We start from the raw sequence: 26,341 nt of genomic DNA on the forward strand, positions 1-26,341 counted from the left end.
ATAATGAGCCAAATCAGGAAACGACAACTTCAGAAATAGGTAAGGAAAATATATTCTTTAGTTTAAATTCCTCATCACTTTATTGTGAATGGTTTTATCTCAATGTAGTTATACACTGTTAAAAAATTATTCTAACTACTTTAATGTTCATGAGACTTTTTCCTGATGTACTGAAGATTGGACATAACTTGAGGTTTTATTTGCTTTAATATGTTAAGTTATATGATAACTTTATTAACTCAGCTTTAAGTTAATTATGTGGCTTTTTATACATAGATTATTTTTACACTTCAGTCAAAATGCTCTCTTAATCTTGCTGTTGGGATCTCACAGTGGTGTGGGTGATGACACAGAGAAACGGTTTTTATGTCTTCATCCTGCTCTGCTTTATTCTTCAGAAAATGCTCGTAGTAGAGGTGTTCAAAGTGCTTGTTAGGCACATTGGGAAGCTGGCCTGTCACAGCCTATCACATTCAGGCCAGTGTGTGGCGGGCATGCCCAGCCCTCATCCTGCTGCCTCAGAGGGGATGGTCCTTGGTTCAGTATCAGTAACTACCGTCATCTGTGACTTCAGACGGAATTCTTCAGAAATATTAGAATTCTCCAGTGGCACTTTAGGAAAAAATAGTGTAAAATCAGACTTCAGGGGAAGAGGAAATTTTTGCTGGCCCAACTTGCCTTATATCTGTCTGACTTTTACAAATTCTGAAGCGTAGCTGGAATACCGATGAGCACATCCTTCTTTCTCCGTGTGCGTTCCCCTCAGAGCTGGCATTTCCAGGAGTAGGTGTGCTTGGTACAGCAGCTGCAGTGTGAAAGATGATCTATGGTTATTTTATTCCAAGTAGGGTGACTACATGGGAGTTGTCTGGGTCTTCAGTAGCATGGGATGGTGGAGTAAACGGTGACTGAGCTGGAGCAGGGTGTTTCCACTGAAGAGAGCCCCTGCCACACGGGCATGCATGTTACCGTTCAGCCACATCTTGGTGATGTATGTTTTCTTTTTGTGGGAGCTTTCCTTGTCCCTAGGAGTCTGTGGGGAAACACCCAGGCACACTGCAATCCTGCACTGCAGGAGAGGGCAGTAGGCAGTGGCAAAAGGCTGAGGGGTGGACTCCTGGTAGCCCCCACTCGGCTAGCTAGGACCCCATCTCTGAGGCCACAGGGGCGACTCCCCACCTCCTGCTTACCCACCTCATGGCCTTGAGCCAGCCACATGAGGGGGTTCTCTGAGCCACAGTTTCCTCGTCGTAAATGGGGGTAAAGATACCTGCCTTGAAGGTGAATGAGGTGTCCATAAGGTGGTGGCTCGTCCCAGGCATGCCGCGGTCTAACCTGCTTTATCACAGATCACCTCAGCTGAACTGCCAGCCCCGGATCAGGGCGAGACAGCGCTCATCTTGAGACGGGCAACGAATTTAGAACAAATTGAAAGCATTTTCCAGACAGGTAGTGAGGACTTTATAGGTAATATCGACACTTGTGACGATAACACAAGCCTAGGCAGTAAGAAGCACAAACTGCAAACGTGGTTTCTGGGTTGAGCTTTTTGCAGAGATTGGGATGGAACCTGATGCCACCTGCTGGGGAGCAGAGTCTCCCGCTGTTCTTGGGTGGTGGTGTAGGGGTGGGTGGCGGTGCGGGGGATTGGGAACAGCGGCCAGGAGCAGAGCCTGGGCTCTGGAGAGACTCCTGGTCCCTCTTTCTCCTCCCCTGACCCTGGCCCTGCTCCCCTGGGGTCCTGCCACAGCGGGGGCGTGGGGGGTCTCTGTCCTCGTAGTTGCAGGTGTTATCTTGCAGTGGCTGTGGTTTAACATTTGGAATTCAGAGTTTGCTGGCATTTGTTACAGTTCCTTAATTTCTTCATTGGAGGTGAACCCTGGTGCACTGCACTGCCATTGGGTCTGATTAACGAGCCGGTCCTCACAGTACCTTTCCTTCTTAGTGCTTCAAGGAAAAGTTCATATTGTCAAAGCTGGCCTTTGTTGCACTGACTGACCCGGCCCTTGTGAACCCTGTGCCCGTAGCTTGGGTCATCATCAGAGAATTTGTGTGTTTTATTGTTATTTTGGTTTTTTGGGTGGATTAAAGAGTTCAACAAGGAATTTATCCATTTCTTTTTCAAAACATGAACAAATTTCTTCCTGTACTCCAGTTGTTAGGTAAACTGTAAGGCATGCTTTGTTCGCTTTACAATTGTGTGACAGTTCCAAGTTTTTCTGGAACATTAAGCCATGTCTTTATTTTGCTTAGTTTCCCTCATTTCATTTTTGCTTACTTATCTGTTTTTATTGTGAAAAATATGGAAAAATAGAAAGAATAGTACAACTAATGCCCGTATACCTCTCACCCAGATTCACTAGTTCTAACATTTTTGCCATTTTGCTTAATGTACAGTTAAACGTGGGTGTGTGTGTGTGTGTATATATATATATATATATTGTTTTTTTTTTTTTTTGAGACACAGTCTCACTCTGTTGCCCAGGCTGGGGTACAGTGGCATGATCTCAGCTCACTGCAACCTCCACTTCCTGGGGTTCAAGTGATTCTTCTGCTTCAGCCTCCTGAGTAGCTGGGACTACAGGTGTGTGCCACCATACCCGGCTTCTTGTGTGTATTTTTGAAACAAGGCTTTGCTCTGTCACTCAGCCTGGAGTGCAGTGGTATGATTATAGCTCACTGTAGTCTTGAACTCCTGGGCTCAAGTGATCCTCTTGACTGGTTGGGAGTACAGGCATGTGTCACCATGCCAAACTAATTTTTTTTTTTTTTGTAGAGAGGGCATCTCACTTTGTTGCCTAGGCTGGTTTGAACTCCTGGGCTCAAGTGATCCTCAGAGGCTCACTTTCACCTCAAACTCCCGAAGTGCTGGGATTACAGGCATAAGCCACCATACCCAGCATCTAGTTACATGTTTTAATGAATTGTTTCAAAGTATGTTAAAAAACATCCTAGCACTTTATCGCTACATACTTCGACATGCAGCTTTATAAAAAGTACATTTTCCTGTATAGCCAGAAAAGTGTTGTCTAACTGAACTGAGTTATTGCTTCCTAATGGCACCTAAAACCCAAGCCCTATTCTGATTGTCCCAGAAATGTTTTTCTATTCTTTTTCTTTTTCTTTTTTTTTTTAAACACTGGCTATTTGATCACATTTAACTTAGTGTAGCTAAATTTTGCGCGGAACACTGGCAGAATGATGGACCTCTTTCAATTGTATGTGTGGGCCGTACATCTGCTTAGTTTCAGTTAATAGTGACTGACAGGGACGGGCCCCTCCCAGCCCGGCACAGTGCTCCTGGCTTTATGCACAAGATCTCATTTGACTCAGGGTGGCTGCATGAGGTGGGGCAAACTGCGGCTCAGGAAGGCTGAGAGACCTGACCAAAGCATAGCCCGCGGAGAGAGGAAGTGCCAGTGTTCCACCCTAGGGCATCTTGAGCCAGGGCTCACATTCTCACCTACAAGGTTCATTGGTTACCAGGTAGCTCCAGACAACAGATTGTGTTTATGCTATGACTCTTTTTTAAATTTTTATTTTGCCAATTCATAGTCATTTTTATTTTATTTCTTTTTTGAGATGGAGTCTCACTCTGTTGCAAGGTTGGAATGCAGTGGCGCAATCTTGGCTCACTGCAACCTCTGCCTCCCGAGTTCAAGGGATTCTCATGTCTCAGTCTCCTGAGAAGCTGGGATTGCAGGTGTGTGCCACTAGGTCCAGCTAATTTTTGTGTTTTCAGTAGAGATGGGATTTCACCATGTTGGCCAGGCTGGTCTCGAACTCCTGACCTCAGATGATCCACCTATCTGGGCCTCCCAAAGTGCTGGGATTACAGGTGTGAGCCACTGCTCCCGGCCATCATTTTCATTTTATAAGTGCATTATTTATTTGTTTAAAACTATTATTTGACAAATTGGCTAGTCTCTTCTCTGTGATTAAGAATTGATTCTACAGTGTGGTATCATTAGTGAGAGTATAGTCTGTTTTCATGTTCTTTCTCTTGGTGTGAACTTGGGGTTTAGTAAAGCTTACATAAGAATACCACTAGAACTTTGAAAAGGTAAAATTGTGAAAGTGTCATTGGTCTCTGAATTACAGAATGAAGATAATGCATTTATAATTTGCTTATTTTGATGGTGGGTATGGTAGAATATGGAAAATATTTGACACTTTGAAATCAAGTACACAACTTAAAATTATTAGAGTGTTTTCTTCTGAAGTTGATCATCTACAACTGCCAAGCTTATGTTTATTTTTAGATTTTTTTTTTGTTAAGAACTTAATATTTCATGTTTATTCTCTGGTTAGCCTGTATAAAATATAAATAACTATTTGAACCAGACTATTTAAGTCAGCATCATTTTCACAGATTAATAAAAATGTCTTTGCAAAATTATATGTCATCTATTTTATGTAGTTCTTTTACATTATAAATAAAACAGTTACATGGTAGTTAATGTCAGGTTGATTCTGATGTAAGCTGTTTTGAATAGTTTTAAGAATTATTAGATTGGGTTTCAGGAAAGGGAACATTTTTCCAATTTTATTTTTGTCTCCCAGTTTCTTTTTGGAGTGGTAGGTCCTTTGACTGTGGGCTAGTTTTCCAGCTCTGGGTCCTGCTGTAACGTAGAACCTATTCTTCTAGCCCCTCATCTGGGCCCCCTATCTTTTTTTTTTTTTGAGACAGAGTCTGGCTCTGTCATCGGGCTGGAGTGCAGTGGTGCGATCTTGGCTCACTGTAACCCCTGCTTCCCGGGTCCAAGAGATTCTCCTGCCTCAGCCTCCCAAGTAGCTGGAACTACAGGGGCATGCCACCACACCCAGCTAATTTTTGTATTTTTAGTAGAGATGGGGTTTCACCATGTTGGCCAGGATGGTCTCGCTCTCTTGACCTTGTGATCCGCCCGCCTCAGCCTCCCAAAGTGCTGGGATTACGGGTGTGAGCCACCATACCTGCCTCCTACCTTTTTTTTTTTTTTTTTTTCCAGACAGGATCTCACTCTTACACGCAGGCTGGAGAGCAGTGGCACAATCATGGCTCACTGCAGCCTTGACCTCCTCGGCTCACGCGATTCTCCTGCCTCAGCCTCCTGGGTAGCTGGGACTACCGGCGCCTGCCACCACGCCTAGCTAATTTTTGTAGAGATGAAGTTTTGTCAGGTTGCCCAGGCTCGTGCCTGCCTTGGCCTCCCAAAGTGTTGGGACTACAGGCATAAGCCACTGTGCTTGGCCTCTTTTTTTTTTTTTTTTTTCAAGATAGGGTCTTACTCTTTTCCCTGGACTGGAGTACAGTGGTGTGATCATAGCTTACTGCAGCCTCGAATTCCTGGACTCAAGTGATCCTCCCATCTCAGCCTCCTGAGTAGCTAACTACAGGTGTGTGTAACCATGCCTGGGTAGTTTTTTAAATTTTATATTTTTTGTGGAGACGAGGTCTCCCTATGTTTCCTAGGTTGTCTTCACTCCTGGGCCCAAGTGATCCTCCCACCTCGGCCTCCCAGATTGCGGGGATTATAGGTGTAAGCCACTGTGCCCAGCCTGTTTTTGTTTTTCACAGCAAAAATATTTTCTCAGGTATTTGGTATTTTTTCTATCTTCATAAACTTTGGAACATCAGTCAGTAATTAGTAGACAAGTATGTGGAAGTGTTCAGTATGGCCAGGACTGTGCACTGTGTCCAAAATATTTTTCTTTTCTTCCTGCGTTTCTGAAACAGCCGCCTACTTGCAGCCTCTCACCTGCTGGGTCTGGCTCTAGTGGGGAGGTGAGTCGAAACTGGCAGTGTCAGGTAGTTCCAGAAATGGGGGGCAAGGGCAGTCTGCTCCTCCTGGCCTGAATAGACCCAGGATCCACTCACAGTCTGGGGTGTCCTTTCCCTTTCACCCCAGAGCCGCCCATGGGGGAGGAACATTCTAGATGCATGTTTTCTAAAAGCTGCCTTTGGTCAGTCCTTTGTAAACTTACAGTGTGGGAAAACATAGATAAGTGAGTGTGCTCTGTGTTAACGAAGCTGCTGATCACCGGCCCTTTGGTGTACAGTCTTAATGATTAATTTTAAACTGTTTTATGTCAGGAACAAAAGAAGCTAATATTAAGTCAACTAGTATTTCAGATGATAATTCAGCTAGTCTGCGGTGTGAGAATACTGAGCCCGACCCCGCAGAGAAGCAGAAAGGTAAGAACGGTCCCGTTTCGCCCTTTCCTGGCGAGAGCAGAGTGAGCCCTCCAGAACCTTCTTCCCAAAGGGCTGCAGCCCAGAGCCCAGGGTTTTCCCCTTGGGTCTGAACGTGGCAAGTGATTCACTTCTGCCTTTTTGCATAAACTAGAATCGAACATGGTGGTTTCTTGATAGCATTGGACCCACTCATGTGCTCCCTCAATGTTAGTGAGAGGAGGTGGCATGGTTCATCACTTGGGGGGTGTCATGAGTGGTCCCTGGAAAGTTTCGGAGTCACTACTTGGAGAGCCCCACTGGCCAAGAGGTGTACCCCCCCAGACTTCATGGTCACAGTGCTGTGGCCACCATGATTTTTCCATCACTTTCTTTGAGTGTTGAATTATACCTCAGTGAGACTTTACTTTCACCATAAATTTTCTCAGCCTTAAAAAAAGCTTTGATAAAATAGCCATTCAATGTTTGTGTTTTGAGGCCTTAGAGTTCCTAACAGGCCTGCAAGAGTGTCAGTGCCCAGGTTACCAAGGCTTGTGCAGGCGACAGCAGCAGGGTGGGGTGTGGCCAGATAAGGGCTGATACTTGTTGATTTGTCAAACAGAAAATTATCTGTTGAAGGCCTACTACATGTCAGCCCTGAGGCTGGGAGTGCATGAGCCAGTGAAGTCAGGCTGGCCTTCTGCCTTCCTGGTGCAGATGATGCTCGAAGATCAACCAAAACCATTTAATGAAGTGGCATTCTGGGACAGGGGGGCCTTGGTTCGTGAGGGTGGCCCAGAGAGCCTGCAGGGCAGAAGGGACTGCATAAACCAAGATCCCAGCTGGGATGCGACTGCAGCAGGGCTGGCTCAGCCCAGAGGAAGTGCCAGAGCCAGGTCCCTGTGCCAGCTTATGGAGTTTAACCTTTATTGGAAGAGCAGCGGGAGGCTAATTATGTCTTTAGGAGGAACAGTGTAATGATATTTAGATTTTAAAGAGTGGCCATGTTAATTAGGGAGGGTTAAAGATTGTCCAGAGAAGAGAGAGAGGCCTGGACTGTGGAGGAACCCTGGGAAGGGAGAAGTGGTGGGATTCCAGGGCTGCTGGCATGTGATGGGGGAGCCAGCGTGGAGTGTAGGGGGAAGGCCCAGGTTAGAGAGGAGCTGTGAGAGTTGCTGGCGCCGGGTGATGGCGGGAGCCTGGGTGGGGACTAGGTCACCTGGGATGAGATTGTGAGGGCAGGAGCTGGCAGAGTGCTGGCGCTATAGAAGCACAGGCCTCGGGGAGGATGGTGTGGGTCATGTGGCATGTACCTTGGGTTCTGGGTGACGGGGACTGGAAGTATCCATTGAAAGGTAGAGAGTTCACTGTGCTGACTTTCCTTCTGGGTATCAGCCTTGTGGTTGAATAACCGCACCTCTCAGGAACCTTTCTGAGTGCTGTGTTAACCCAGGGCCTGTACTGAACACCCTGGTGTTTTGAAGAAAGAGCCGGGGGTTTGAAACTATGTCTGCTGCCTGCCCCCAGGTTGCACGAGGACTCTCAGTGCTGGTTTCTGCTAAGCACATGCTCCAGGCTGCACAGCCATGAGGAGAAGATCTTCTGTCACCTGCTCTTGGTCCCCAGCAGTCCCATCCCAGGGTTGAGCTGAGTCCTCCACCTGCATTGGCCCAAAGTGCTGGGGTCTCTGAAACTGCTTCTAGTGGCACTATCTGGACCACATTCTCCAGGACCCTGCCAACCACTGTGCCCTGCAGTCCCCTAGGCCCTGGCGGGTGCCAGGCTGCCCCCTGTGCTGTGGCACTTTGTGGGGTGTGACCTCTGGAGGCTCCCAGGCCCATATTAATAGGGTCCTCTAGAGCCTCCTGGTTCCCCTTGATCCACAAGCTTGGCCCCCTCTTAGGGCAGCATTTATGAGCTCGTGACTGTTATGCTCATGGAAAGTCCTCCTGTGAATAAATGAGCTGGAGGTGTCTGTGCAGTGCTCCTCACTCTGCGCCGTGTGGACCCTCAGAATAACCCAGGCTGATGTCTCGAGGCTGCATGAACTGTTCCTGTCTGGGGTGGGGCCATGCTAAACAAGTGGCTGCATCAGGCCCTGCTGCCTCCTCTCTGCCTGTAGAGTGTCCTGGGTTGTCATGTGAATCCATGTGCTTTCCGCTCCTCTGCAAATACGTTTGTGCATCTTAAGAGTGTGAAACAGAGATTTCCCACCTGTGGTTTTGAATCCACCCCACCCCTGTGGTGCCACTGCTCATTTACTTTGACTGTTTAGGTCACATTTGTGCCCAAGACACAGCACTTGAAGAAAAAGGATCCTGGGTGAAGGTGCAGAGGTGGACCCGTGTTGAGCTGGAAGAGCTTCTTCTGCTTTCAGGAGCGGATGGAAAAATACTTACCAGTCATGTCTATAAGATGGGCTGTTGTTGGCTGTCTCCCAGTCTGTGGAACGGCCTGGGATTTGGTGGCTGGGTTCAGGCTGTTGCGTGGTTCCCTCACATTTGGATGTGCTTTTTCTGTGGCTCTGGCTTTGTTGATTCTTGTCTCATGAACTTGTTTACTTCCTCTCTCCGGTGTGCTTTCTCCACATCCCTGTGTCCTGTTTCTATCTAGTACCATTTTATGATGCACAGTTTGTTTGCTCTTTGTTTTTCTATTTTTGAAAATAAAACAAAATGGCAATAGGGACATTAGAAAAGCAGCTATGAGGAAATGATCTTTTTTTCTTAACAGACATTCAAAATTACGTACAGTGTGTTTTTTCTCTAATTCTGTTCTCATCATTTACTATATTGAGGTTGACTTACACAAAAACTGATTTTCTGATGTGCTTTTTTTTTAGGTGACTCCACCAGTGATGCAGGTGAGGAATGGCCTTAGATACCTGTGTGTCATATCAATTGCATGCCTGTGTGTGAATGTAAATGTGGACTCTCAGATTCGTGCTTTATAAAGTGCATTAGTGAAAGTAACTTATTTTATGGAAAAAGATCTTAACTACCCTTATTTATTTATTTATTTATTTATTTATTTATTTATTTATTTATTGAGATGGAGTTTCACTCTCGTTGCCCAGGCTAGGATGCAATGGTGCAATCTTGGCTCACTGCAACCTCCGCCTCCCGGGTTCAAGCGATTCTCCTGACTCAGCCTCCCAAGTAGCTGGGATTACAGGCATGGACCACCATGCCTGGCTAATTGTGTATTTTTAGTAGAGATGGGGTTTCTCCATCTTGGTCAGATTGGTCTGGAACTCCTGACCTCAGGTGATCCGCCCACCTCGGCCTCCCAAAGTGCTGGGATTACAGGCATGAGCCACCATGCCCGGCAAACTACCCTAATTTTAATTTGAGATTTAATTTATATCTTTTAAATTTGAAAAGAATACATTTCAGATTTTTTTTTCCAGAATATAAAGTATATTTCTAATATTCAAATTCTGACTATTTTCTGAAGTGTTAATTCCTTTTACTTTAAATAGTGGAGTAAACTTGTCTTAATAGTATGGGCCTTGTTATTTACTGATTAGTTATTTTCATCAAAATGAAGAAAACTTTGTTCAGATTATAAACATAATATGGTACATACCAATGTAGAAAAATTGTAAAATGCCAAAAAAAGAACAAAAATTAAAAGCACTGGTAATTAATTCTACTGCTTATAGCATAAATGAATATTCTTCTAGAACCCTGTATATATATGCATATGCATATAGTTGTTAGATATATTACTGTACTGGTTTGTTACACAAAAGGGGGCTAGCATGTGACTCATAATTTACTTTGTGACTGACTGTCAGTATCATCAGTGGTGATGGGTGAGCATCTTGACATGTGTCCATTTCTCCTCTTGGGCAGTATTTCCTGTAAGCGCTGAGTTGATCTGCCTGCCTTTTGAATTTTATTTCTGAAGTAGTCGAACCAGTTTGTATTCCCTGGGTTGGAGTGTGCCCGTTTTCCCAAATCTTCACCAAGTTTAGATATCAGACTTGGTTTTCTCTTCATCAACATGATTGATGGAAAAATTGCTCATTTGTATTTGCAATTACAAATGTATTTGATTGCAAATAACTGCAAATACAAATGCAAATAGTATTTTCAAATAGTTATCGGTGTGTTTTTTCCTTCGTGAATTGCTAATTGATTGTCATTTGTTTAGAAGGAGACGTTGGACCTGCTGGCCAAGATAAGTCTGACATGCCAGAGACTCCAGAAATTCCTAATGAGCTTTCATCCCACATCAGGTCTGTGTGCTTTGAATCCCTTTCCCTCAGCAGAGTGATCACACCCAGGACGCTGCTGTGCTTCTCTTTCTGCTTGTTGCTGTTTATTTAGTGCTTGAGCTAACTTATGAGGAATTACTTGTACAAAAAATACAAGAAGTGTATCAGTTTTCTGTACCGGAGTCATATCACTATGTGCAGAATATTTTGGAGATTTAGGGGAATTCAAAATTATAGCTGAATTATGTGATGTTTTGATTAATGATAGTTGTTGGTATTTTGAAATTACTGAAAATACAAGTTGAAAGATGGACACTTTCTGGTTGGTTGGATTCCCGGGACGTTCCTCCTCTTCTGCAGAGTAGTGCGTCCTAACTAGCACATTGATTATGGCCTGGAGATGAGTGTTAACATTCACCTGGGCTTTCTTTTTCCACTTGGAAATGTATAAGCCTTTCATACTCCTTTTTTGGTTTTCCAATATTTGGGTTTAGAAGAATTCCTCGGCCTGGGAGTGCAAGACCAGCCCCTCCCCGGGTCAAACGGCAAGACAGCGCAGAGGTGTTACCAACAGATAGGTAAGACTGGCTCAGCCGGGCAGTTCTCCATTGGGCATGGTGCCTCCGATGAGAGATGGGGGAGGGATGCAGCACATGGTGCTGGAAACATGCTATTGAGGAACAAAAATGAGGGTAGGCCCTCGCCTCACACCATGCATGGGCCAACAGACATGTCAAATGGATGAAAGAGAAAAACCATGCATACATGTACAATTAAATCTTCACATCTGTGGGAAAATGTTGGACTGCATTTCTCTGACCCCTAGATTGAAGACTTTCTAAGCATGAAAACAGTAGAGGAATTAGGAAAAAAATAGGGGAAAAATTAGGGGCTTCATTGCACAAAAATTAAAAATAGAAGGTGATGAAAATGTTATAAGCAGGCTGGGCCTGGTGGCTCACACCTGTAATCCCAACATTTTGGGAATCCAAGGTGGGCGGATCGCTTGAGGTCAGGAGTTTGAGACCAGCCTGGCCAATGTGGTGAAACCCCCGTCTCTACTAAAAATACAAAAGTTAGCTGGGCGTTGTGGGGCGTGCCTGTAGTCCCAGCTACTCAGGAGGCTGAGGCAGAAGAATTGCTTGAACCCGGGAGGTAGAGGTTACAATGAGCTGAGATTGCACTGCTGTACTCCAACCTGGGTGACAGAGTGAGACTCTCTCAAAAAAAAAAGTCATAAGCAATATAAAGACAAACAACAGACAGGATGGATCAGAGGGGGTTCCAGATCAAATAAGAGGCAGGAATTGGAGGCAGGAGGAGTAGATGTGTTTTTCTAGGAGTTTTGCCACAAAGAGAAGCAAAGGAATAAGACTAGAAAGTGGGAAAGGTGGTGTCAAGGGGAGTTAATGATTTTTCTGATGATGGGAATGATCCAGCGGAGAGGGGAAATGGATGACGTAGGCGACGTGAGACAGGGATTTGGTGGAGCAGAGTCCCGGCGTGGGTGTGGGAACCGGTGCGGAGTCGGGGTCGGCACATGGCGTGGTGCAGATTCTTAAGGTGATTTTCTGGTACTTATTTTTCTCATGAACCGTAAGAGGGTCTGGGGGAAGAAGAGTGTTAGAGGAAAGAGGGGCTGGGTGAAGTCGCTGTGCACGAGAGTGGGCTAGTGAAGAGACTGGAGCAGAGGTTTTCCTCTAGGTTGTCCCCTTTGGGGACATTGGTCCATGATTTGGAGCCATTTTCTGGTGTTCTGATGAGGGGAGGGGTTAGGGCAGGGCTGTTGCTGAACCTCCTGCAATGCACAGGACAGTCTCCACCACAAAGAAGGATGGGCTGCCTGTCCATGGTGCCTGGGCGGAGGCCGTGGCTGACAACTGACTTCGGGCAGCATCTGGCGGACTTGGGCGTAAAGAGACAGGAGATGGTGTGGTGGAGCCTGTTCTGCAGCCGCAGCTGGCTACACCTGCAGGCATGGGTGCACAGGCTGGATTAAACAGGGCTCAGCTGTGCCAAGCAAGTGCACCAGAAAGAGGAGGGAAGGAGTTGGAGTATGTGGAAGCGCTACGGTCATGACCAATGTGGGATTTATGCCAGTGAATGAGGGAAGAGCCCTCGGGGTGAAGGTCAGGAGGAGGCAGTAGGATTGAGACTGAAGGTGCTGGACGGGTGGAAGGATTGTTGGAGTCAGGTCCTAGGGCCATGAGCTAGGAAGATGGGTGGTGGTAAAGGTGTGGGGCACTGGATTGGAGATTGGGGCTTGCTGTTAGTGGTACTGACGGGGTGACCCTGGGCGTGGGTGTCGAGTGTGGGAGGTGGGATCATCCCAGGAGGGTTGAGGGACCCAAGGCCAGGATCTGGGAAGGATCGTTTCTCAATACTTGAAATCACAAGTTAAGACAGGAGCAGCGTTGGCAAGAGTGGCAGGTCCGGGAGGATCGGGTGGGACCAGGGGTTGGCAGCTGGTGGCAGCAATGATGGGGTCGAGGGCGACAAGATTTAAAGTTGGCAGTTTTTAGAGAGAATGATCTGGAAGCCACAGCAAACAAAAGGAAACTACTGATCTTCCCTCTGGGCCTGTGACAAGAGGCCTGTGGGAGGAGCGGCAGCTGCAGCTGAGGGCTGTGGAGAAGCTGTGTCCTGGAGAGCAAGGCGGGACAGAGAGCAGCTGCCAATCAGGGCAGGCACGGGGGCGCAGGTGTTGGGGGGGTGCCACGTGGGCCACAGTGAGGGTGTGCTGGGAGCGCAAGAGATGAGGAACGGGAGCCCAGGCTTCTTGCGGTACTGACAGAGCAGCGGGTGCGAAGTGAGGTTGGTCCTGGCGGGGAGCCACACAGATGGTTGTTGAGCGTCTCGAGGACCCAGTTGAGGAAGTCGAGCATACTTGAGGTAATGGGTGTTATTTTAAGAACTCGTTCCCAAGTGTCTAGATTCCCTCTGGACCTTGTGCATGGCACTGAAGCAAGGGAGGGTTTTGGGGTGTGTGTGTGTGTGTGTGTGTGTGTGTGTATGCATGTGCACACATGCAGCACTGTGATAACGGGGCAGTGGAGTTAGGTGATTGCTTAAAGCACGAGTGTGTAGGGAAGAAACAAAGGCAGGAGGGGCCATCGAGGAGCCTGTAGTGTGTTTGGGTCTGGGGCTCACAGTTGTACAGAGTGAGCCGACAGTGGCCTGAGTGAGGAGGAGGGAGGCAGCTGTAGGTGGGGCAGTTCTAGTGGGTGGCCCTGGAGAGCGTGAGAGAGCCCTTGGGTGAAGGATGTCACCAAGGAGGACAAGGTGTGGGGCTGGAGGGCCAGGCTGTTGGACTTGCCCGGAATGATGATGGGACCTGGGTGGAGAGAGCAGTGTGTACATGGTGCTGGGTGGGACACAGGGCAGCCACTGTGACTAGGAGTTGAATGAGGGGCCTCCAGCTGGGTGTGTGAAGAGAGGTCTGGAGACACCCCTGGTCAGTGGGACCCCAGTGTGGCCCCTGCCCTGAGGTTTGTGACCCGGGGCAATAAGTGCCTCCAGGTAGAAAGCAGCAGGTGAAGGGCTGGTGTCACTGAGAGCACGTTGCGGGGAGAGGTGGGAGCCCTGAGGGTCTTTGTCCAGTAGAGGGCATGGTGAGGCTGTGGGGGGTGGGAGGCCAGGTGTGGACCAGGAGGCCTGGGCAGTACAGGGACGTGGGGAAGCTGGGTGGGGGTGGGGGAAGAGGCCCACAGGGACTCAGGCCTGGGGGGGCAGCACAGGAATGTGGGGAAGCTGGGGGGGGAGGGGGGGCGAGGCCCACGGGGACTCGGGTCGGGAAAGGGGGGGGGGGGGGGGGGGCAAGGCCCACAGGGATCAGGCTTGCAGAGGACACTGCAGACAGTCCGTCTTAGCTTCAGCGGGTAGCTTGAGATGCTGTTCTAGAGATGGTTGGTGATGAGATTCCTCTCTGCCGACCTGTGACACAGTTTCAGATGCCTGGGATTGATGAAAACGTGTGACTGATAGAGCATTTCTAATTTAATTTCTTTTTATTTAGATCAGGGAGTGGTAAAACCGTCTCAAATGTGATTGTAGAGTCGCACAATTCTGACAATGAAGAGGATGATCAATTTGTGGTGGAAGCTGCACCTCAGCTCTCTGAAATGTCAGAAATTGAAATGGTTAGTTAACTGAAATGTGGTGTTTTTTAATAACAATGTTTTACCTACATTGAGATTAATATTCTAGCTTTTAGATTTATGTAGACAAAAATGTCCTGTAATTTTTCAGTTAGATTTTTACCTTTGTTAATTTTGTTGTTCCTTTTTTGAGATCCACAGAAGCATGATTTTTAGAATTCAGCAAGCCTGAATCTTCTTTTTTCCCCTTCCTTTCCTGCTCAGGTAACAGCAGTGGAACTAGAAGAAGAGGAGAAGCATGGTGAGTCCTGGGCACGAGTGTGCATGCGTGTCCGTGTGTGTGCGCTCACGCACCTTCTCCACGTGTTCCTGGAAGGGATCCAGTGCAAGGGACTGTTGTGTGCCAGGTTCTGGTCTGGGTCACACTGGCGGGGTCACGCCGTACATAGGACCCTGCGGGCATGGATTCCTCTAAGGCAATGGCTGCTGCTCCCAATCCTTAGAGGAGAGGGGGTCACTGTTGGAAGCTGGAAACTCACTGGCAACTGTCCTACAGATTGATTTGTTTTTCTAAGACCACCAGAGCGGGCGCAAAAGAACCAGCGAGTAGGCAAGTGTAGGAGCAACACTGCAAGTTTATTTTGGTAACCTAAGGTGTGGGGGAGAAGTCTGTCAGCCTCCGGCGAAGGAGGCCGGCAGAGTCCCCCGTGGGGCTCTCAGACGGGGTTCCCACAGTCCCGACATCCCGACAGGAGTGGGGCTGTGAGAAGGCCGCGTGGCTCACTGGCCGAGAGTGGCTTTTCTAGGAGTGGGAGGGCAATAGGCGGGGCACGGGCGTGTCGGGGGGCGTTTCGCAGGTGCGACCAGGTAAATCTTGGTCTCTTCGGATTGACGTCACCTGGCGCATGCCCAGTTGGTCTGCACCTTCCCGGGCGCTGGCTGCATTTTCGCGCGCGTGGGAAAAGCTGTTGAAGAAGAACCCGGAAGTGCACCATCTAGCCTCCGTTCGTCCAAACAGTCCAACCTTTTATTGATAATAGTGATAAAGGGGCGCCGTGGTCTGTCTGGCTACTTCCTGCTGTTAAGGGGCGTTGTTAAGGTCGGGGCCTATGGTTGGTATTTGGACGTATGGATGAAGAATAAAATAAGGCACAGTATTAGTATAGGAATGAGGAATGGAAGCATTTGTTGGATTATGAGCAAAACCCAGAAGGATGGTCCTGGCAAGGCTGGGGAGTATGAGATAGTTAAGAAAATTTAGTAAGTTTGAGGTGAGTGGGGGAAAGCCAAACTGATTTCCACTGATTGCTTTTGGTAGGGGCCCTTTTCAGCTGGGAATGAGGAAAGAGTGTGCAAAGTAGTTGTTGGCCAGGCAGCAATCAAGGACCGGAGTTTTTCGTGGAGTGGATGGCTCTCCACCCACTCCCACTACAGAGATATTGGATGGAAGGCTAGGTCCAGAGAAGGACGGCAAAACAGAATAGATAGCCTCGCTGTCGATTAAAAAAATCAATTGTCTTACCCGCTACCAGGAGAGTTACCTGTAGCTCAGCGAGGGTGATGGGGGTCCCCGAGTCTCGGCACCTTCAGTTGTCATCGTCCGGATGTAGGAGCTGGAAGGAGCTCCCAGGATCCTGGGAAAGTTGGTTACGTGGAGGCACGGCACCTGTTCTCAGGGTGGGGCAATCAGACTTCCAGTTTCCTCCCTGCTGGCAAGCAGGGCAGGGGGTTGCTGGTGGACGAGGGTTAGGACATGCACTGGCCCAATGTCCTGATGCCTTGCACTTATAGCAAGGCTGCGTTGGGGCTCGGGGACCTTGCGGACACCTGTTGGAATAGTGTCCTGCCTTGCCGCACTTATAGCAGGCAGGCTCCTTTTGTAGCCTTGGAGTCTGCGGAGTATGTGCTCTCTGGCCTGGGGTTACAACTGGGCTGTAAAGCTGCTGCTAGGAGCTGTAACTTCTGTTCAAGGCGAGCCTGCCGTCTCCTCTCTGGAGTTATAGACCTTAAAGGCTAATTTAACTAGGTCTTGCATTGGTGTCTGAGGACCATCCCCTACCTTTCGAAGGTTTTTTTTACGAATGTCAGGAGCTGATTGAGAAATGAAATAAGACGCCAAAATGGTGGCCCCTGTGGGGGAGGCCAGATCCAACCAGGTATATTGGGTTAGAACCTCAGTCAGTTTAGGGTAGAGGTTAGGATAACCTGGAGGTCATGCCAAGTTAAGTCATAGGCCTGACAAAGGTGTCTAAATTCCTTTATGTATATGGTAGGATTAGCTGAGAAATCACCTAAACGCTTCTCAATTTTGGAAAGATCGGCCAATGAAAAAGGGACATGCACTCTGACCACCCCCTCCGCCCCAGCCACCTCTCGCAAAGGTGCTAACACTGTAGGAGAGTGTGGGCAGAGATAGGGGACTCAAGACAGCCAGTTGGGGTCCCGAAGGAGGCATGGGACCCAGTGGATTACTAGTAGATAAGGAGGAGGAAGGAAGAGTCTGGATGGGGGGAGGAGGAGGAGTCTGGGCAGGAAGGGAGGGGGTGGGGAGAGCGGGGAGAGAAGGAGTATAGGGACGAGAGCCTAAGGCCCAAAAGCCTTGTATGTAATTAATTTCGGACCACTTGCCTAGCCGCTGGCAGAAATTGCTGAGGTCGATCACGCCACAGTAGAAAGGAAAATTAAGCGCTTCCTCCTAAGGTCTTGTTCAAGCTGTAAGGTTTTTAAATTGGCTAGGAGGCACCCTAAGGGGGTGCTCTTTGGAAATTTGGACTGGGGGGGTTTCCCGTTTGTTTCCTCTTTACTTACACAATGGACACAATGGAAATGGAAGTGGATCTCTGCCTGGCTTCAAAGCGTCCTTTGGAACCAGCAGAGACAGACTGGAGGCTCATGGAGCCAAAGTGGAGATTACCTTCAGGCGGACGTCTCTGTCCTGAACAGGTCTCCCGAGCCACTTGGTGGCTCCAAATGGACCTCGGACCTGCGCAGGATTTCTGGCCGAGGGAGGTAAAGAGGAGACAAGGGCACTTACCCCAGAGAGGCCATGAGAGTGAGGGAAGCGGGTCTCAGGTCCTGGTCCGTCTGCGGCGTGGGAGCAGGAGGAGGTTCCTCAACCCCTAGAGGCCTGAGGAGGGGGTCTCCTCCCGGGTTTCAGCACCAACTGATTTGTTTTTCTAAGACCACCAGAGCGGGCGCAAAAGAACCAGCGAGTAGGCAAGTGTAGGAGCAACACTGCAAGTTTATTTTGGTAACCTAAGGTGTGGGGGAGAAGTCTGTCAGCCTCCGGCGAAGGAGGCCGGCAGAGTCCCCCGTGGGGCTCTCAGACGGAGTTCCCACAGTCCTGACATCCCGACAGGAGTGGGGCTGTGAGAAGGCCGCGTGGCTCACTGGCCGAGAGTGGCTTTTCTAGGAGTGGGAGGGCAATAGGCGGGGCACGGGCGTGTCGGGGGGCGTTTCGCAGGTGCGACCAGGTAAATCTTGGTCTCTTCGGATTGACGTCACCTGGCGCATGCCCAATTGATCTGCACCTTCCCGGGCGCTGGCTGCATTTTCGCGCGCGTGGGAAAAGCTGTTGAAGAAGAACCTGGAAGTGCACAATCTTGCCTCCGTTCGTCAACACAGATGATGTCTTGTCTCATCCGTTCGATTAGATCGTGGAAGTAGATGATCTCTGAGGCCCTTTGCAAGTCTAGTTCTGGAATATTATTGTTGGTTTTCTAGCTGGACAACTCAGTAGTGCAAACCTTGCTCCCACACCAGGGTTGGAGTGTCCTGGAACACAGTTTCTGCAGAAGAGGCAGGCTGAGTACTTTCCTTTAATTTTTTATTTATTTATATATTTTTGAGACGGAGTCTCGCTCTGTCGCCCAGGCTGGAGTGCAGTGGCCGGATCTCAGCTCACTGCAAGCTCTGCTTCCCGGGTTCACGCCATTCTCCTGCCTCAGCCTCCGGAGTAGCTGGGACTACAGGCGCCCGCCACCTCGCCCAGCTAGTTTTTTGTATTTTTTAGTAGAGACGGGGTTTCACCGTGTTAGCCAGGATGGTCTTGATCTCCTGACCTCGTGATCCACCCATCTCGGCCTCCCAAAGTGCTGGGATTACAGGCTTGAGCCACCGCGCCCGGCAGTACTTTCCTTTATAGATGTGTTCTCGTAATATGACTTTGTTTCCTGGCGCCCATCACAGGTGACTAATGAGGGCTTGTTGGTTTTGAGGGTTTTTTTTTTGGTGTCATATGAAGTCACAATTTTTTTTGGGGGGGAGGGCGGAGTCTCGCTCGTCACCTGGGCTGGAGTTCAGTGGTGCAATCTCAGCTTACTGCAACCTCTGCCTCCGGGGTTCAAGCGATTCTCGTGCCTCAGCCTCACAAGTAGCTGGGACTACAAGCGTGCACCACTATGCCTGACCAATTTTTGTATTTTTAGTAGAGACAGGATTTCGCTTCGTTGGCCAGGCTGGTCTCCAACTCCTAACCTCAAGTTATCCACCCGCCTTGGCCTCCCAAAGTGCTGGTATCACAGGCATGGGCCACTGTGCCCGGCCTAGTCACGGATTTTTAACATAGTGGATGTGTTTCATTTCAGCCCATCTCAATTTTTCTTATTAATGTTCAGATTGCCCAGTATTTGACCAGGGGCGCCTATTGGAGTTATTTACTGGGGGCCTTTAGACACAGCCCAGTACTCTTTTTAGTTTCCTTGTTTTCTGATACAACAAGGCATTTCTGGCTTATTTTGTGTACTTCGTGCCCCGTAACTGCCTCATTTCTCCCAGGCACCCGGCCGCTTTCTGCTCTGGGTTGCTTCTTGTTTCTAGGCATGTTCACTGCGAAAGCAGGGATATACTTTTCTAAAATAAGAAAGTTTATTCTGACTTCATGATGATATTTTCAATTCCCATCTAGGATTGTAGGGTTTTGCCTGCATTCTTTGGTTTTGTATGTGCATCTCTTCCATCTCATGCCAAAAAGCCTGGCTCCCAGCTACAGTGGCTGTCCCCATGCTTTATGATCCTTCATATGCACACACAGCAATTTTGGAACACCACCACCGGTTTTTAACAACAGTAGGATTACTGGAAACGCTGAAGGATTTTATTTTATTTTTATTTATTTATTTATTTTTGAGATGGAATCTCGCTCTGTCGTCCAGGCTGGAGTGCAGTGGTGTGATGTTGGCTCACTGCAACCTCCACCTCCAGGGTTCAAACGATTCTCCTGCCTCAGCCTCCCAAGTAACTGGGATTACAGGCGCCCACCACCACACCCAGTTTTTTTTTTTTTTTTTTTTTTTGTATTTTTAGTGGAGACGGGGTTTCACCCTGTTGGCCAGGTTGGTCTTGAACTCCTGACCTCACCAACCCAAGGATTTTTTTTTTTTTTTTTTTTGTAGCAGGTGTGTCTGCCTCTTTGTTGGGTATATCCTATTAGGGATGTACAGTCAGTTCCCCTGTTTAAAGTTGTGAAACAATTATTCTCTAGTGGCACATGCTTGCCAATTGGATATCACTAAGTTTATTTCATTTTGCATTCAACCTTTAGGCATTAGTGTTTACCTTTGTAATGTAATATAATTCACATGATTTTAAGGTCAGATGTGCAAAACCAGGTATAATCAGAAATGTGGGGCTTTGACCCCTGTCTCCTCTACCCTCTACTCTCCCTCTCCCCGTAGGTAACAGTAAAAAATAGGGTTTATACTTACAGTTGAAAAAAATAAATAAATGCATATGCATGTGCATGTGTATTTACTGATATCTACACTTATTTCCATCTTGCTCTTCTTTTTAATTTGACAGTAGATGCAGGCATTCATTCTGCAGCAAAGCAGAGAAACCATCCTCATTTCTCTTCACAGCCTCCACTGTGTGGACACCCCCTCATTGATTCAATCAGCCTTGGGCTGATGCATGCTTGGGTAAAACACTATTCCAAAGAACTTCATATGATATTTATCCCATGAGTAAATTCTGAAAGAAATGGAAAATTCTTGCCCCAATGTAAAAGAAGTATCAGTACTTAGAAGCATTTCGTAATTGTTATTTCTGTTTGTAATAGATGGCTATATTTTTGGATGTCAAGCTACATTCCTTCTTAATCTTTGAAAATAGAAAATCTGTTTTATTTCTAAAGCTTTTTACTTTTCAAGGAGCTGATTTCCCTGAAACACTTTGAAATTTGATAATTTCCACTACCAGCTGTCGTGTCACTCTTGTATACTATCTCCTTAACAAATAAAGATTATTTGAAACTGTTTCAGCATAAAAAGAGATAGTATAAAAACTTAGTGTTTTTCCCACCATCCCACCCATTTAGAATAGGTTTTTGGGGTAGAGAGTAAACTTTTAACATAAAATCACTGATTTTTCAACAGGTGGACTTGTGAAAAAAATTTTGGAGACGAAGAAACATTATGAGAAATTGCAGCAGTCACCCAAACCTGGGGAGAAGGTAATGGAATGATTTCCGTAAACACTGGCATTTTAGCAGTCTGTTTCATACATTTACAAACTTACAAATTAGAACATCTTTCAAATATTACCATTATCAGTGATGTCTGTTTGCATATTTAAATGCCATTCCTGGCCAGGCATAGTGGCTCACACCTGCAATCCCAGCACTTTGGGAGGCCAGCGCAGATTACCTGAGCCCAGGAGTTCGAGACCAGCCTGGGCAACATGGCGAAACCCTGTCTTTACAAAAAATACAAAAATTAGCCGGGTGTGGTGGCACATGTCTGTAGTCCCAGCTACTTGGGGGGCTGAGGCAGGAGAATTGCTTGAACCCAGGAGGTGGAGGTTGTAGTGGATCGATTGTGCCACGGCACTCCAACCTGGGTGACAGAGTGAGACCCTGCCTCGGAAAGAAAAAAAAATGCCATTCCTCCCTCCTCCCAGTTGGGAGGATATAAAGTGTGGGACTCTCTGTGTGGGGCTGCTTCCCTGGCCTGGTATCTAGCCCCGTCTTGGGAGGGGGCAGCGGCTTGCTTGGGGAGCCCAGGAGCCAAGACCAAAGGCCTGTTGGGCTCTAACTCCCTGACCCTCCTCTTCTGGCCTTGCCCATCCCTTCTCCCAGGTCCTGTTTGCAGACTGGGAGGCTGGCTACCTGGCCCTGGCTGATTACAGAGAGATTGGGAATGTTTTTAAGTCTTTTTTTGAAATATGCGTTCTATTGTACCTGGCTCCCTGCAGTCCCCCTCACACATGTGTGATGTGCTTTTGTTGGGACCTATGACTTCTTGCCAGCCACTACCCTTTCCTTGGGCACATGACCACTGGGGCGGGCACCTGTGGGCCAACAAGGTGTGTCTCAAATGCCACAGCCAGGTTTCTCTTATAGTCACTTTAAAGAGGAAGGAGAATTTTTTGTTTCTTTTAAACAAGTTTCTTGGATAGTTAGCCTAATAACTCAACAATTTAAAAAGTTTTATATATAGGTGTGTGTGTGCACACACATGTACACACACATGCACACATATACCTATTTTTCCCCAGCTGAATTAATGGTTGTTTTAGATAATTCTGCTTAACATGTCCTAGTTTGTCATGAAGCTAGGGCCTGAAATAGCCAATGAGAACTGTACAATTGAGACTAACAGTAGAGGGAGCCCTTTTAACAATAATAACGAGAATGTTGGCAGAGGCTTTGCTGACAGCACCACTATTTGCCTTGCTGAAAGGAGAAATGCCTTCTGCAGTTTGTTTTCTCATCGATGGAATGTTAATACATTATAGTTCTTTCTATATGCATGAGGGGTTGTCCTGGTGTCACTGGTGGTATTTCTGAGACCCAGTCGAAAACCCTGAATGTGTCCCTCCATGCTCCTAGTGGAGGTCACCTTTGAAGCATCCATTGGTTTAAATTTTGTAGCTATGATTTTTACGCAAAGTGTATTAGGATTGTGTTTCAAAGCATCCCCGGGAGAGTAAATGATTTCAGATTGGTAAATCTTTTGGATTCAGAAGATAAAAGGAAAAGTGTCCTTTTTTGGTGAACATCTACTGTTTTGAAAAAGAGTAGGTAGTGAGAACTTCAAAGTCAGGGGTGATGTATGTTACAGTGAGGGGAAAATCAGCAAGTGTCTGTATGATTTTCTTTAGGATATTGATAAACATCAGACTTAAATTTAACTTGTTGGTCTTCTTAAAACATTTTTGTTACTTTTTTTTTGAGACGGAATTTCACTGTGTCGCCCAGGCTGGAGTGCAGTAGCTCAATCTCGGCTCACTGCAAGCTCTGCCTCCCGGGTTCACACCATTCTCCTGCTACATTTTTTTATTTTTTTTAAATAAATAAAATGCGGCCAGGTGCGGTGGCTTACACCTGTAATCCCAGCACTTTAGGAAGCCAAGGTGGGTGGATTGCTTGAGGCCATGGGTTTGAGATCAGCCTGGCCAACATGGCCAATCCCCTTTCTACTAAGAATACAAAAATTAGCTGGGCATGGTGGTGCACACTTGTAGTCCCAGCTACTCAGGAGGCTGAAGCACGAGAATCACTTGAGCCCAGGAAGCAGAGGTTGCAGTGAGCTGTGATTGCACTGCTGCACTCCAGCCTGGATAACAGAGCAAGACTGTCTCAAAAAAAAAACATGCAGGAAGAGCCAAAGTCCTTTTTCCCCCTGCCCTAGTCCCTTCCCTGAGGGCAGTCCCCAGGATGAACTTGGTGTGTGTCTCTATTTTACATGCGCCTCGTGTTGTTTAGTGAGTTTCTAATGTCACCTGAGTGTTGATCCATTATGCAGGTCGCTTTCTTCATGCAGCATTTTTCTCTTTCTCATGTTTTGATACTTGTAGATGTAGTTTATTCATTTTAATTGAAGCCTTATAGTCCATTATTTGCTTATTAATTACTCTGTTGATGGACATTTAGGTTTTTCAGCCAGTTCCTTTCATAAACAATGCTTCCATGGCTCCTTTCCATGCCTCCTAGCTTTCAAGAGCCAGTGTCTCTTCCAGCAAGAAGCAGGCCACTTTCTGTAAAGGGCCGGATAAAAGTACTTCAGGCTTTTTGAGCCAGATGGTCTCTTGCAACTATTGAATTCTGCCAATGTCACAGGAATGCAGCCATAGCATTAGACCATGTAAATGAACATGTGTGGCTGTATTCAATAAAACGTACTTTACAAAAACAAGGTCCAGGCTGTGGGCTATAGTTTACTGATTTCAGCTTTGGGGGCTATGCCCAGGCTTAGAAGTGCTGTGCCAGGAAGTACACAGATCTTTAGTTTCACCAGATAGGCCACTTTCCTCCTCAAAGTGGCTGTACCAATTTATCCTCCCAGGAGAATGAACATCTGTTTCCAAACACCGTGCCAACGACAGTCAAGATAGTGAACACGCTCATCACCCTCCACAGTGTCATGTGCCCTTGGTGAGCCCATCCTCCAGCCCATCTCCGTGTTTGCCTTTCCCCACACCCCACCCCAGCAGCCACTCTGCTCTGGTTCACTGTGCTTTAGTTTGCATTTCCTAGAATTGTGTTTAAATGGAATCATGTGATGTGCACTCTTTTGAGGTTTTTTTTCGGTCTGGCCATTTTTACTCAGCATAATTATTCTGAGACTTATCCATGTTGTTGCAGCATGTATCCATAGTTTATTTGTTTTAATTGCTGAGTAGTATTCCATTGTATGGATATACCACAGTGTGTTCATCCATGTATCAGTTGATGAACATTTGAGTTGCTTCTAGTTTGGACTATTATAAATAAAGCTGCTATGAACATTCATGTTCACGTCTTTGTGTTGACATGCTTTCATTATGTTGTGTCAATACAGTAGAACCCCTCTTATTTGCAGGGGATATGTTCCATGACCCCTAGCAGATGCCTGAGACTGTGGATAGTACCGAACCCTGTGCATACCATGTTTTTTCATGATACGTTCTGATGATAAAGTTTACTTTATGAATTAGGTTCAGTAAGAGATGGACAATAACTGATATTAAACAGAACAATTTTAACAGTATGTCAGCATCACTCCATTGTACTTTGGGGCCATTGTTAAATAAGATAAGGGTTACTTTAACACAAGCACTAGGATACTGCCACCGTCTAGACTGTCTGATAACTGAGAGGGCTACTAAGTGCCTAACAGGTGGATGGTGTATACAGTGTATATATATATTGGACAGAGGGATGACTTATGTCCTCGGCGGAACTGTGCAAGATTTGATCACACTACTCAGAATGGCATGCAATTGAAAACTTATGAATGAATTGTTTGTTTCTGGAATTTTCCATTTAATATTTTCAGACTGCAGGTAACTGAAACTGCAGAAAGTGAAACTATGGATGGGGATAGGAGTGTTCTACCTAGGAGTGGTACTGCTGAGGCATATGGTAAATGTGTGCTTAACTTTTTAAGAAACTGCCAGACTATAGGGCTGGGTGCTATGGCTCACACCTGTAATCCCAGCCCCCTGGGAGGCCGGAGTGTGAGGATCACTTGAAGCCAGGATTTTAAGACCAGCTTGTGCAACATAGGGAGACCCTATCTCTACAAAAAAACAAAAACAGAGATTGCCAAACTGTGTTGCAAAGTGGTTGTATCATTTCGCATTCCTACCAGCAGTGTGTAAGAGTTTCAGTTCCTTCACATCCTCGTCAGCACTAGGTATGGTCAAACTGTAAAATTTTTCAGCCGGTCGCGGTGGCTCACACCTGTAATCCCAGCACTTTGGGAGGCTGAGTTGGGCAGATCATGAGGTCAGGAGATTGACCCCATCCTGGTGAAACTTTGTCTCTACTAAAAATACAAAAAATTAGCTGGGCATGGTGGCACATGGCTGTAGTCCCAGCTACTCAGGAGGCTGAGGCAGGAGAATCGCTTGAACCTGGGAGGCAGAGGTTACAGTGAGCTGAGATCGCATCACTGCACTCCAGCCTGGGCGACAGAGTGAGATTCTGTCTCAAGCAAAATTTTTTTTTCATAGTTGTAATTTGCATTTCCTTAATGGCTAATGATGTTGAATATCTATCCTACGGTTGTATGTATGTAATATATAAGCCCTTGTGTCTCATATGTTGTAAATATTTTTCCAGTCTATCACTTGTCTGACCTTGCCTTTTCATTTAAAAAATTGTTTTTTTGTTTTTGAGACAGAGTCTGTCTCTGTTGCCCAGACTGGAGTGCAGTGGTCTGAATCTCAGCTCACTGCAACCTTTGCCTCCCAGACTAAAGTGATCCTCCCACCTCAGTCTCCCAAGTAGCTGGGACTACAGGCATACGCTACCACACCTGGCTAATTTTTGTATTTTTTGTAGGAGGGATTTTCCATGTTACCCAGGCTGGTCTTGATCTCCCAGGCTCAAACGATCCTTCTGCCTTGGCCTCCCAAAGTGAGCCACTGCACCTGGCCAAACGTTTCTATTTTGATGTAAAATTTAAACAGCCTTTTTCTTTATACATTATTTATTTATTTTTTCTTTTTGTTTTGGCCAAGAGTTTAAGGTGAAGTTATACTTTATTTTTGATTTTGTCTGAAAAAGCTGTCCTATCCTGGTTGTGAAGGTAGTCTTTAGTTTAGTTTTCTTTTTCATGTCTAGATCTCTGCGTGGTCTGGAAGTGTGATTTTCTGCTATGTGGTTGCCAGCCTAGGCTTCCTCACCCCTGCCTTTGTACCCCCGCCTCTCTAGGGAGCCCGGGTGTTTCTGGGCTCTCCTTGTTTCAGCACTATGGTTTTATCCCTGGGAAAGCCTTTCAAAATGTTCCTCCACGCCTCCCCCACTCTCCAGGTTGTCTTGATTGTGAGTCTTTACGGCTTTATGTAATTGTGGGATCAGTTTGTGTGGTTCCATGAAAAACCCTGTTGTGATTTTGACTGGAATTGTATTGATCTTCTCTTGACTTGACTTTTACCAGTAAC

General features: G+C 46.8%; 1 protein-coding gene across 6 annotated transcripts in view; it reads left to right on the forward strand.

The window, feature by feature from the left end:
• TRAF3IP1 (TRAF3 interacting protein 1) overlaps window positions 1-26,341 on the forward strand; it is an 82,675-nt gene that overhangs the window by 17,905 nt on the left and 38,429 nt on the right. For 2 of the 6 annotated variants that reach the window (XM_026446877.1, XM_026446882.1), the window contains exons 8-14: window positions 6,077-6,178; window positions 8,997-9,017; window positions 10,313-10,397; window positions 10,871-10,954; window positions 14,392-14,515; window positions 14,738-14,774; window positions 20,848-20,924. In XM_026446877.1, coding sequence (XP_026302662.1) covers window positions 6,077-6,178; window positions 8,997-9,017; window positions 10,313-10,397; window positions 10,871-10,954; window positions 14,392-14,515; window positions 14,738-14,774; window positions 20,848-20,924 — 530 coding nt within the window. The remainder of the gene's footprint in view (window positions 1-6,076; window positions 6,179-8,996; window positions 9,018-10,312; window positions 10,398-10,870; window positions 10,955-14,391; window positions 14,516-14,737; window positions 14,775-20,847; window positions 20,925-26,341) is intronic. The other 4 variants (XM_026446878.1, XM_026446879.1, XM_026446881.1 and 1 more) reach the window with 4 other exon arrangements.

Source organism: Piliocolobus tephrosceles, chromosome 11 (genome assembly GCF_002776525.5).
Source record: "Piliocolobus tephrosceles isolate RC106 chromosome 11, ASM277652v3, whole genome shotgun sequence".
Taxonomy (NCBI): domain Eukaryota; kingdom Metazoa; phylum Chordata; class Mammalia; order Primates; family Cercopithecidae; genus Piliocolobus; species Piliocolobus tephrosceles.